Source organism: Oncorhynchus keta, unplaced genomic scaffold, assembly GCF_023373465.1.
Source record: "Oncorhynchus keta strain PuntledgeMale-10-30-2019 unplaced genomic scaffold, Oket_V2 Un_contig_25372_pilon_pilon, whole genome shotgun sequence".
In the NCBI taxonomy this organism is placed as follows: domain Eukaryota; kingdom Metazoa; phylum Chordata; class Actinopteri; order Salmoniformes; family Salmonidae; genus Oncorhynchus; species Oncorhynchus keta.
The window spans coordinates 7429-19067 of NW_026284407.1; the positions used below are offsets into that span (position 1 = coordinate 7429).

General features: G+C 42.3%; 1 protein-coding gene across 1 annotated transcript; it reads right to left on the reverse strand.

Annotated features, from left to right (window-relative positions):
- Positions 1-4252: 4252 nt before the first annotated feature.
- On the reverse strand, positions 4253-10579 carry LOC127922341 (ubiquitin carboxyl-terminal hydrolase 37-like). The gene is made up of 12 exons (XM_052506068.1): positions 10553-10579; positions 9876-9997; positions 9266-9427; positions 8987-9045; positions 8856-8940; positions 8103-8235; positions 7857-7993; positions 7575-7674; positions 7366-7445; positions 6921-7171; positions 6402-6483; positions 4253-5565 (listed from the first exon to the last, which is right to left on the reverse strand). Exons 1-12 carry the CDS (start codon positions 10577-10579, stop codon positions 5553-5555), a joined length of 1251 nt encoding a protein of 416 aa, XP_052362028.1. The 3' UTR covers positions 4253-5552.
- Between the last annotated feature and the right edge of the window lie 1060 nt (positions 10580-11639).

An 11639-nucleotide genomic window follows, 5' to 3' on the forward strand; every position in this document is an offset into this window, starting at 1 on the left:
AATGGAACAACTTGTTCCAGAGTTTTTCCCTTTATAAGACAAACACAACTGAGAGTTGAGAGAGAGACCAGTTACAGACCAGATACAACAACCTGACTGAAGAGAGAGACCAGTTACAGACCAGATACAACAACCTGGCTGAAGAGAGAGACCAGTTACAGACCAGATACAACAACCTGGCTGAAGAGAGAGACCAGTTACAGACCAGATACAACAACCTGACAACCTTACAGACCAGATACAACAACCTGAATAAAGAGAGAGACCAGTTACAGACCAGATACAACAACAACCTACAGAGATACAACAAAAGAGAGAGACCAGTTACAGACCAGATACAACAACCTGACTAAAGAGAGAGACCAGTTACAGACCAGATACAACAACCTGGCTGAAGACCAGTTACAGACCAGATACAACAACCTGACCAGTTACAGACCAGATACAACAACCTGGCTGAAGAGAGAGACCAGTTACAGACCAGATACAACAACCTGGCTGAAGAGAGAGACCAGTTACAGACCAGATACAACAACCTGACTAAAGAGAGAGACCAGTTACAGACCAGATACAACAACCTGACTAAAGAGAGAGACCAGTTACAGACCAGATACAACAACCTGGCTGAAGAGAGAGACCAGTTACAGACCAGATACAACAACCTGGCTGAAGAGAGAGACCAGTTACAGACCAGATACAACAACCTGGCTGAAGAGAGAGACCAGTTACAGACCAGATACAACAACCTGACTAAAGAGAAAGGCCATATTCAGGCAAAGCTTTTTGTGATAGGTGAGATATAAATAAATTAGAAGTAAAATAAACAGTAATTATATATCAATGGGTTATATTATATATCAATGAGTATGAGGATACTGGCTATGTTTCTCGATGTGTAAACCTTTGCTCTACAACAGAGCAGCATTTTCAAACTGGATGGAGAAACTTTGACTACAGTTGTACTTCCTCTCTACTAAGAAGAAAACCTGGGAAGAGAGAGAAGCAGTCCTGGTGATCATAAACAGCAGAGAGGAACAGGTGAGAAAGAGAGAGAGAGGGAGGGAGGGAGATGGAGGTGAGAGAGAAGAGAGAGAAGTGAGAGAGAAGAAAGAGAGAGAGAGGGGAGAGAGAGGACTGAAGAAGGGAGGGGAGAGGGATGAGAGAAGTGCTAGAGAAGAGAGAGAGAGGGGTAGAGAGAGGGATAGGGAGAGAGGTGAGAGAAAGAGGGGGTGGAGAGAGAGGGGGGGCAGACCTGGTGATCATAAACAGCATAGCGGACCAGGTGAGAGATGAGAGAGAGAGAGAGAGAGAGAGAGAGAGAGAGAGAGAGAGAGGTTCAGCAAGTATTTTCATCAGTACACTAATATGTGGGCAGTATTTTAAAATATATTAAAAGGGACAGTTTTTTATATTTCTCAACAACTGACCATTTGTCTTCAACCTCCACCTGAGAGCCTGGGATGGTCTGACTGACTGTTACTGAGGAGACCTGGAAGTGGGTGGATGGCACATCACTGACCACAGGGTGAGAGATTTTACCATTTTACCTTGTGATATGGAGATACAAAACAACAATGATGTATTTCTTCCAGTCATATTCATCAAAATGTATGTTTAAAAACATGGATGTAATTCAATGAGAACTATAGATGTATTATAGAAACCAGGTAATATTGACACATGAACATGTAATTGAAAGAGTAAAATATCAAATGTATTGATGGCCCATTCTTGATAATGGTATGATCATCTTACAGAGTGTGTCTTTTAAGCTGAGAAAACATAGGACTGTATATAATTGAGGAGGATATTTTTACCACATTTTCTGACTGTCTGATTCTCTGTGTTGTTTAGGTACTGGGGGAAAGGACAGCCTGATGATAGAGTCTCTGTGTCTCTGTGTGTCTGTCTGTCTGTCTGTCTGTCTGTCTGTCTGTCTGTCTGTCTGTCTGTCTGTCTGTCTGTCTGTCTGTCTGTCTGTCTGTCTGTCTGTCTGTCTCCCCTTTCTCTCTTCTTTCCCATAGTTATTATGTTAATGGTTGTGTTGGTTCCACTTTTCTGGGCTCCGTTATTTACTTAACAGATAAGGAATACTTAAAATGTGCATATATAATTAGAATACAGCCGTAGACAGAAGTCAAAGGTCAAACATCAGACATACAACTGATGTCTCTCCTGAGTTCTGATTTGAACAAAAGAAAGACGGCCTCTTATGTACCCGAGATCACACCTTATGGTATGATCTCCTATGTCAAAACCTGCATGTGCAGCTAAAGTTATTCTTAACACAAGGTTTCTGAGAACCTGTCTCAGCAGTATGCAAATCTGCCCTTGTTTTAGAGAAAAACAAACGCTGTCTCTCTCTGTCTCGCTATCACCCTCAGTCCCTTTTCTCACCTTTCCTCACAGACGCTGGGCGGCGGGTTTTGGCAGAAGCTAGACACAGACAGAGGCCTCAATACTCAGCTATAGAGTGAGCAAAAGTACAATGGCACGAAAGCAAATTAGTAACAACATACTCAATGGTGGGGGTCTTTAGAAGACCCACAATATCAACTTTAACCCTTCAGTTGGATAAGGTCCTGAGTGATGATTCCACCTAGTGGTTAAAATGAGAGATGAACTCACCAAGGAGGTGAAATAATGGTATTACAGACTCAAAACACACTGGAGATCCTAGGGGAGGGACCTTGGACCTTCTCTCCCAATAGGGTTGATAGGAGGTGAGGAATTGAAGAAACACAAACTGAGATGAAGAAGAAAATTAAGAGAAAGGCAGAAAGAAAATAAGAATAGTTGTGTTAAGATTTAATAAAAGGAGTGTGTAGACATACCTTAATGGGTACACATTGGTTGAATCAACATTGTATCAATTTCATTTCAATAAAATTACGCTGAACCAACGTGGAATAGACATTGAATTGACGTCTCTGCCCATTGGGACTTTACTCTGTAAAATGCTTGTATTAATAGTTTTCATTAGGAACATTTTCAAGGCTCTGAAAGTCAACTAACAAGGAAACAATGTCCCAGCAGGAGTACCAGCTTCCTGATTGGATGTGATTGGATCAATAAAATAATGTGACCTGAAAACAACAGAGGTTAGATCTAAGAGGCACGTACACAAGCACACAAGCATCCACACACACAACACACACACAAAGACACAACACATACACACAGAGAGTATATCATGTATTATATTATCAAACTAAAGGCTGGTGGGAGTCATATCATGTATTATATTGTCACACTAAGGCTGGTGGGAGTCATATCATGTATTATATTATCACACTAAGGCTGGTGGGAGTCATATCATGTATTATATTATCACACTAAGGCTGGTGGGAGTCATATCATGTAGTATATTATCACACTAAGGCTGGTAGGAGTCATATCATGTATTATATTATATTAGCATGTCTTGGGGGTATGATATAAAATGCTAAAATCCACTATTATTGGTAATGGTGAGAGGTTAGCATGTCTTGGGGGTATGATATAAAATGCTAACCTCCCCTATTATTGGTAATGGTGAGAGGTATGATATAAAATGCTAACCTCCCCTATTATTGGTAATGGTGAGAGGTTAGCATGTCTTGGGGGTATGATATAAAATGCTAACCTCCCCTATTATTGGTAATGGTGAGAGGTTAGCATGTCTTGGGGGTATGATATAAAATGCTAACCTCCCCTATTATTGGTAATGGTGAGAGGTTAGCATGTCTTGGGGGTATGATATAAAATGCTAACCTCCCCTATTATTGGTAATGGTGAGAGGTTAGCATGTCTTGGGGGTATGATATAAAATGCTAACCTCCCCTATTATTGGTAATGGTGAGAGGTTAGCATGTCTTGGAGGTATGATATAAAATGCTAACCTCCCCTATTATTGGTAATGGTGAGAGGTTAGCATGTCTTGGGGGTATGATATAAAATGCTAACCTCCCCTATTATTGGTAATGGTGAGAGGTTAGCATGTCTTGGGGGTATGATATAAAATGCTAACCTCCCCTATTATTGGTAATGGTGAGAGGTTAGCATGTCTTGGAGGTATGATCCTCTGTAACTTTCTCACTCAACATTATTTACCATTCATTAAATGAAAGGTGACATTCTGTACAGTCACCCCATATGAAACATTTGATCTCCAATCCAACACGCTGGCCTATAGAGCCAAATGAAAAGTTGTAGCTTCACTGTCCAAATAAATACGTAAGGGAGTATATAGGAGATAAGAAAAGACAGTATGTCACGTCACACATCCTTTAATAGTGACAGGTCACAATGGTACAGTAAGGGTGTGGCGTCATTGTAAACATCGTTGATATTAAGCATCTCAATCACATCACGATAAAGGGAAGGAGTTCCCATAGGTCGTTTAGTGACCCGTTGCTCTACTCACAGAACCAAGGTCACATCCGTAGCCCAGCATTTTCATGTCTGTATTTATTCAAATGGATACAACTGGAGAGTAACTTCAAAAGATACTCATAGCATCTCTGAATCTTTATGTGACATTCCTCCTCCAGACCTGATTGGGTGTTAGAAGGCTCCATTACAGCTGCTTCCCTTTGTCACGTTTCCTGTTAGGACCGGCCTGAATCCCAGACGATAAATCTTCCTGAGTTAAAGAGTTACAACGGTCAACAGAATCATCTTAAATGGGATTTTCTTACATTTGCTTGTCTTTATTAATATTGCAGGTCTTCCGGTGTGACCATGCTGAATAAGAGGTTAGACACCACAGTGTATTTCACAACAGGAGGATTTCAAACCAAACCAAATAGAAGGGATGTTATATCCTCTAAATAATCACACTCTCTATCCACCACATCTACATGTGTACTACATTTAGTGTGTATACTTTGTGTTTTTTTACATGAGCTTTATACATTAGGTGAAGTAGTCAAAACAAGGGCAGGTATTTATGACATAAGCTACTGAAAAGAATGTTCATGCTAGTGTTGAAGAGCAGCATGATTGAAGTTGGGCTGAATGCTGCACCTGTTGAGGCAGGTCTGAGGGTGTTGGGGCTGGGTCTTGTTCTGCCCATGTTGAGGCTGGGCCTGGTTCTTCCCATGTTGAGGCTGGGCTGGGTGTGTTGATGTTGAGCCCAGTGCTGCCCCTGTTGTGGCTGGGCTCGGGGTTGTTGATGTTGGGCCAAGTGCTACCCCTTTCGAGGCAGGTGTGTGAGTGTTGAGGCTGGGCAGGGGGTTTTGAGGCAGGGCCTGGTACTACCCCTGTTGAGACAGGTCTGAGGGTGTTGGGGCTGGTCCAGGTGCTGCCCCTGTTTAGGCTGGGGCTGATGCTGGTGGCCCTGTTAGGCCCTGTGTGCTGGGGCCTCCCGCTCTATTGCCCTGTAGGGTGAAAGGAACCGTTTACATAAATAGCAACACAAGAATATAGATGGTGAGAGTAAGCAGTACCTGAACATATAGAAGAGCATGTAGGCACTCCGGGCTCTGGTCCTCAGCACAGTGGCTTCATTGGACATTGACACCTGGCTGTCGTTACAGCAGAACCAGTTTCCACTGGCATGCAATATGTCACTAATGTAGTGCCCTGTGGAACAAGGAAGACAGACTAGAGGTCAAAGATCAGGCTATTGTGGGTAATAGAGTGTTTTGTAACAGTTAAACAGTTCATTTGGGAGGTATTTTATCTGTTACATGTGTCAAGTTTTGAAATCAGAGATAAACAAATACACATGGCATTAAATTAGACATGCCTCTCCATTCCTTTGAATTAAATTGAGCAAACTCTAAACATATTGCAGTGCTTGTTGGGATGACACTTCTCTCTGAAGCTTGCAGCCTTGCTGGCTTGGCCGAAATGGCTGTTGGAGGGTCTAATTATCCCCTACCCCAGGAATCCCCAAATGGCGGCCCGCGGGACAAATTTGGCCCAAGGGTGATTTTATTTGGCCCCCTATGTTTTCTGACCAAATAAAACAGAATTGTTAAAAGACTGTAAAAACACCAGCAAATCAGCTCCAAGTGATTTTCATTTTGGAAATCTGTTACAAAGTGTTCCCACGCACAATAAAGAGATATATGTGGTTGTACACAAATGTAAGCAAGGTTTGAAATAAGTCAAACATTATATCTGTTTGGCCTTCCTACAGTATATTTGCAGTCTACAAATTATTTGTAATTTTGTTCCACACCCCTTCCCATCTGGCTAAGAAAAAAACTGGACCCGAGGCTGAATCTAGTTGATGATCCCTGGCCTTCACCCTCGATAATGTTCACTCCCTCAGCTTTGGGATGCTTGTGTATACGGCAGAGGCACACGTGAACATGCAAATTGAGATCCAAGGAGAAGGGAGTGATTTGGAATTCAGCTGATGTCATATGTATTGTGCATCTGCATGTGTGTGTTTGATGGTATTTACTTACCGGAGTTTGCGGAGCCTCCCAAATGAGAGACTACGCCAGTCAGCTGGTAGTAACCATTCACTGACTGTACTGGCTTCTGCTTCTGTAAGAAAACACATGTGATCATAGGATTCTCATTTCCTCTACAGTCCACCACACTGTCTACAGTCTACTACAGTACTAGTCTACTACAGGTCTACTACATCATGTACTCCTCATAACTATCTCAGTGTTCTGTCATAACTTATTTTTCACTGGCTTCACTCTCTCTCTCTCTTCTCACCACTGAGGCTGTCAGCAACACTTTCCCTAGTTCCTGCTCCTTTGAATCTGAGGGGTCAAATATACATATCAAGAGCTGTGAAAACGTGGTCACTTGTCTGAATTGCTCTGGACTAAAACAGCTCCCATACATCACTAAAGATATCTGAGAAACATTTTAAATTGCAGCTTCCAGCTTCTCTGTCAGCAGGACCGTTTTGGGAGTGGGTGGTTTGTGTGGTGTTGGAGCAAGAATATTGTTATGGTGCCATGACCTACCTGAACAGCAGAGGGCGCTGTCTTTGGCCACTCCAGGTGGGCTGGAGACTTGGCTGGCGAGGGTCTGGGGGATGGACCCCTGGATGCTGGGGGCCTGGTTGGTGAGGGCCTGTGGGCTGGCACTGTGCAGGTGTGGCACCATGTCCCCACAGAGGGTGGAGAGCCTCAGCTCCGAAGGAAACAAAAGAGGAGCCTCCAGCTTCTCCAACCCCCCAGGTCCTCCAAACCTCTTCAGATGCAGAACCAGCACACTGCCCAGAAACAGAGAGGAAGAGAGATGAACAGACAGACAATGAAACCAGTCAACAAAATAACAGATGAGTGAAATTTGTTTGGTGGTGCTCAGCTCTAAGTCCTACAACCTGCTCAGGAAGGTAACTACTCCTAAAGGCTCAGGACATTAAACACTGCTAGTACTATGAGAGGTTATAAAGGGACAACTCACAGAGGCAGTGTGTGGAACTGCTCCACCTTTGAGGCGTGGAGGCCTTTACAGCCCTCACATGTGAATTCAACCTGTTCACTCTGGTTAGAAACAAAAGCATTACATAATGAATGATACCACTACAATAATAAGATAGCGTATTCTGAGGTAGTGGGCAGCTTGCCCTGGGTGTTAGTCTCTACATGCAGGGCTGAGCCCTAAGTGCTGACTTTGAAAGTGAGTGCTAGGCTGTTCAGCAAGGTGCGCTCAGGGCTGAAGTCCAATGAGAGGTGGTTGTAGTCCTCTCTGGTAGACGACTCGCGCCCACAGCTTCAGAAGCAGGACAAAGAGAAGAAAAATGCATCAAGTCTGTTTCTGTTTCAGGACTCTACAATGTTTCTGTTCTGCCATGTGTTTTGTAATATTAATATATACTGTATATATATATATATATATACATATAGAAAGATCATGTTCTCAGTAGATACATTACAACCAATGGGAGCTCTTACCTGGTACATGTGCGCACCGACACAAGCTGGAACTCCAGCTGGGAAACAGGGCAGGTATAGTTCATCCCGAGTGTCTTCAGAATCATGCCCTCCTCCTTCAGCTGGCACAGCATATTGATGAGTAACTCGTGTGCGTCCTATGATGAGGAAGAGACAGAAACACACCAAGATAAAAGCAAATGATGAAGAGAAAATTAACCCTTGCAAGAAGAGCACTCGTACACAAGAGAGTAGTGCCTCAGTTACCTGTTGCGTGTCCCCCAGATACTTCAAATCGTATCCCGACAAGGAGTACTTGACCTTCCACATGAGGTCTGCTTTTGAGGCCTGGTTTGCCACACTGTCAGGTAAACCCGAACGGTGCACATCAGACAGACTCCTGTAGGGGAGATAGAGAGTAAGTTAGCAGCTGACTGGATGGTGTCAACCTACTGGCTGACACCTGAAGAGGCAGATGAGTAAATACAAATATGTTTTATCTAGTGGCACCCCATCATTAGAATTTTTTCATTCGATTTGATGCAATTTCACCTTTGAGGACGGACAATGAAGCCAAACAACAAAAATGTGTTGTTTATTCTCATAAGATATTTGGTTTGGATACTGCTCTCAATTCCAGAGCATTTAAAAAACTACCAAATTTCCCACGGTAAGGTGGAATGTTCAGTCAATGAGCATTATGGGTCATGTAGTCATTCTACACTTTCCAAATTGGCCTACAAAATGCCTACATCATAATCAGTGTGTCATTGTTGTTCCTCTTGGTTATGAAGATTCCAAAAACAAAAAGAAACTGGAAAATAAACCATAAATACAATACACAGCAAAATATGAAGTGGTTAAGGTTAGGAAAAGGTTAGGATTAGTGAAAGTGCTATCTTAACCTGCTACGACAATCCCTTTCTGTAGAAGTGGCGTGAAAAGAGTGTCCCTTCTTTAATTTATGACCACAATTAATGGGTGTGTGGGGTGAGTGTCTGCTTTTGAGCCTTCCCTTACCTGAGCAGGTTGGAGAAGGGGAGGAGCTCCAGAGTTGTTCCTGGTGCAGGATTTCCTTTGAGAAGGAAGGCAGGACCAGGAGGCACTGCAGGGTGGCGTTAAGGAAGCAAGTGTTGCCAATGTTAGGCAACCTGTGAAGAAGAAGCAGCCATCAGTACACACATAGAGATTAATCATAACCTTCATATCTCTATAAAGTGATGATAATGGCAGGGGATAAGGGATACATTATATTTAACACAAAGAAGTGGATGTCCTTTAGACCAAGATTGACATAATTCATGGGTTTATAAATATCTAATAAAACGGACATGCTCGATAGTAAGCCCTATCCCCATAGTATATCAGACACTGATCTCTAAACAATAAATCACTTATATTCAATGCATTTGCAGTGTGTTGTGGTTTACCCAAGAAGTTCCATGTTGACCAGTTCCCCCTGTTCTCCTCTGGCCCCCTGGGTCTCTTCTGACCCTCTGGTGGCTGAGCTGGTCCTGGGAAGAGTCATGCTTCTGGTGGCTGAGACTGGTCTCTGGGGCCTTGGACTAGAGTGGTCCTGAAGAGACAGAGGTCTGGAAGGAGAGAAACAGGTCTAACGCCTCCAACACAGAGATATTATCACTCTACACAGTCTCTCTATTAAATACTGTACTGTACTATAAACACAGCTGAGTAGTTATGCATGTACTGCTGTCCATATAAATGCAGTGTACCAAGTAGACCAGGCCAATAGGTTAGTACTCTCTTTATCCACTAGATGTAGACAGAAGAGGCTAAAACTACAGTTTGAGGAAAATAACTTTCTGGGACTGTGTTTATCAAGTGTCTCAGAGTAGGAGTCTGATCTAGGACCAGTTTTGCATTTTAGATAGATCAATGAATCAGATTATTATGGACAGAGAGGACCTGATCCTAGATCAGCACTCATACTGTTGATTAACACTGGCCCTGGTCTGGTAGCACTAAACCCAACTCTCCAAAGAGACTCTAGGATGGCACTGTACTTTATGTTTGGATTACCTGACTGTTGTGCCCTCCTGACTGGTGTCTCCATGACGATCCAGAGGGTTGGTAGGAGAGGGAGAACTAGGGTGGGACACCACTGGAGAGGATTTCACTGGGGAAGGGTTTTTGGCAGGTGACTGGGGTACAGAGGGTTGTTTAGCAGGAGAGCAAGGCTGAGAGGAACATTTAACAGGAGAGGGAGGTGGATGGAGGGAGGAGAGTTGGTCAGAGGGTGAGGGGTCAGAGGTAGCGGAGCCATTCCGTTCAGAACGGTCAGATGGAATTGGAGAGGGGGATGAAGTGCCCCTCTCCTTCTTCTTTCTTGTCTTCTGCTCCACATCAACTGAATTTGCTTTCTGACGTTTTTTCTGTTGACAAGAAAATGTGATAGTGCTAAATACTTCCCCCCCAGATCCCCAGCCAATGGAATAGGGGGGTCATGAGAGTAGGAAGAGGTTGGCCTAAATGGAGAATCATAGGTATCTATCCTAAACCTTAAATAACACAGTATAGACAGGTTACATTGAGTGACATTTGCAATAGCCGAACTTCATGTACATTTCATGTACACTTTTTACGTATTCGTCAATCAGAATGTAATTTTACTTTTATTCTTCCCACTAGGTTTAAGAGAAAAATACTACTCCAGAATTATAGTAGTTGTTAATTGATTAAATGACCTGATTTCATACCTTTTTGCACCAGCAGAAACAAGCCATGTCGATAACCAATGAAGACTGATACATTTCCTCATTAACCCATTGTTCAAATTGGCTTTAAGACCATTGTGATGTCATCGGTCATGTATGACACAACTTGCGGGCTGCCGCAGAATTCTATGGCACATTATTTATTATTTAAGTGTCAGACATCGTTGCCATTAACGCTCGTTAGAGCTAATTTGACCACCAGAGAGCATCTTTGAGAAACATTTAACCGTTTTTAATATGAAACTAATCGTTGGATAACAGATCTGCTCTCGGAACTCATTTACACACGTTACTGTGTGTGTTTCGATTCTCTCTCGCACAAACACACACACACGCTCACCCTCTATAACCACTCTTTATATTTACAGTGGTGATGGACAGCTGGAGGCATTTCGTTGTGAATTCTGAAAACAAGCCAACCTAACTCGAAATACACTTCACTGGTTGCCATGGTGAATAATCCAATAATAATTGGTTGGACACATGAAAGGAAACAAAGAGTTTACCGGAAACTCAAAATGAAAATACTTGCAGATCAATTCAGATCAACAAATTACAATAGTAGATCTAATTACATTTAGAGGATTCTAAATTAATATCTAATGGGCTTTTATACAATGATAATGCAGGGATAATAATAAATTCATATATTTGTAGGTGTTGGGCAAATCTGGTTTTAGAGTACTTAAGCATTGAATACATTGAAGTTTTCCCATGTTGGCCTTTAGGCTCCACTTTACAATAGGACTCATCTCTGACTGCCTGCAACATCTACAGTGGTACAATATAAATATATTTTTGAATTACTTTTTAAAAATGTATATGTTTATTAAGTTGTCTTGCTTTTCTCAGAGCAGCACAAAACGGTGCTGAAATAGTTGACCATACGCAGGTAGGCTTTTGCTTCAAATCCTGTTGTAACAATTGGATGACATTGGGAGTTCCAGTAAGCAACAATTTGTTGCCTTCATTAGCCTACTTTATTTTTAAAATAACTCCAGCACATAAAAGAGAAAGGAGCCTTAATTAATTAACAATAAAGTGATTTAATTTACAAATGCATTTGAAT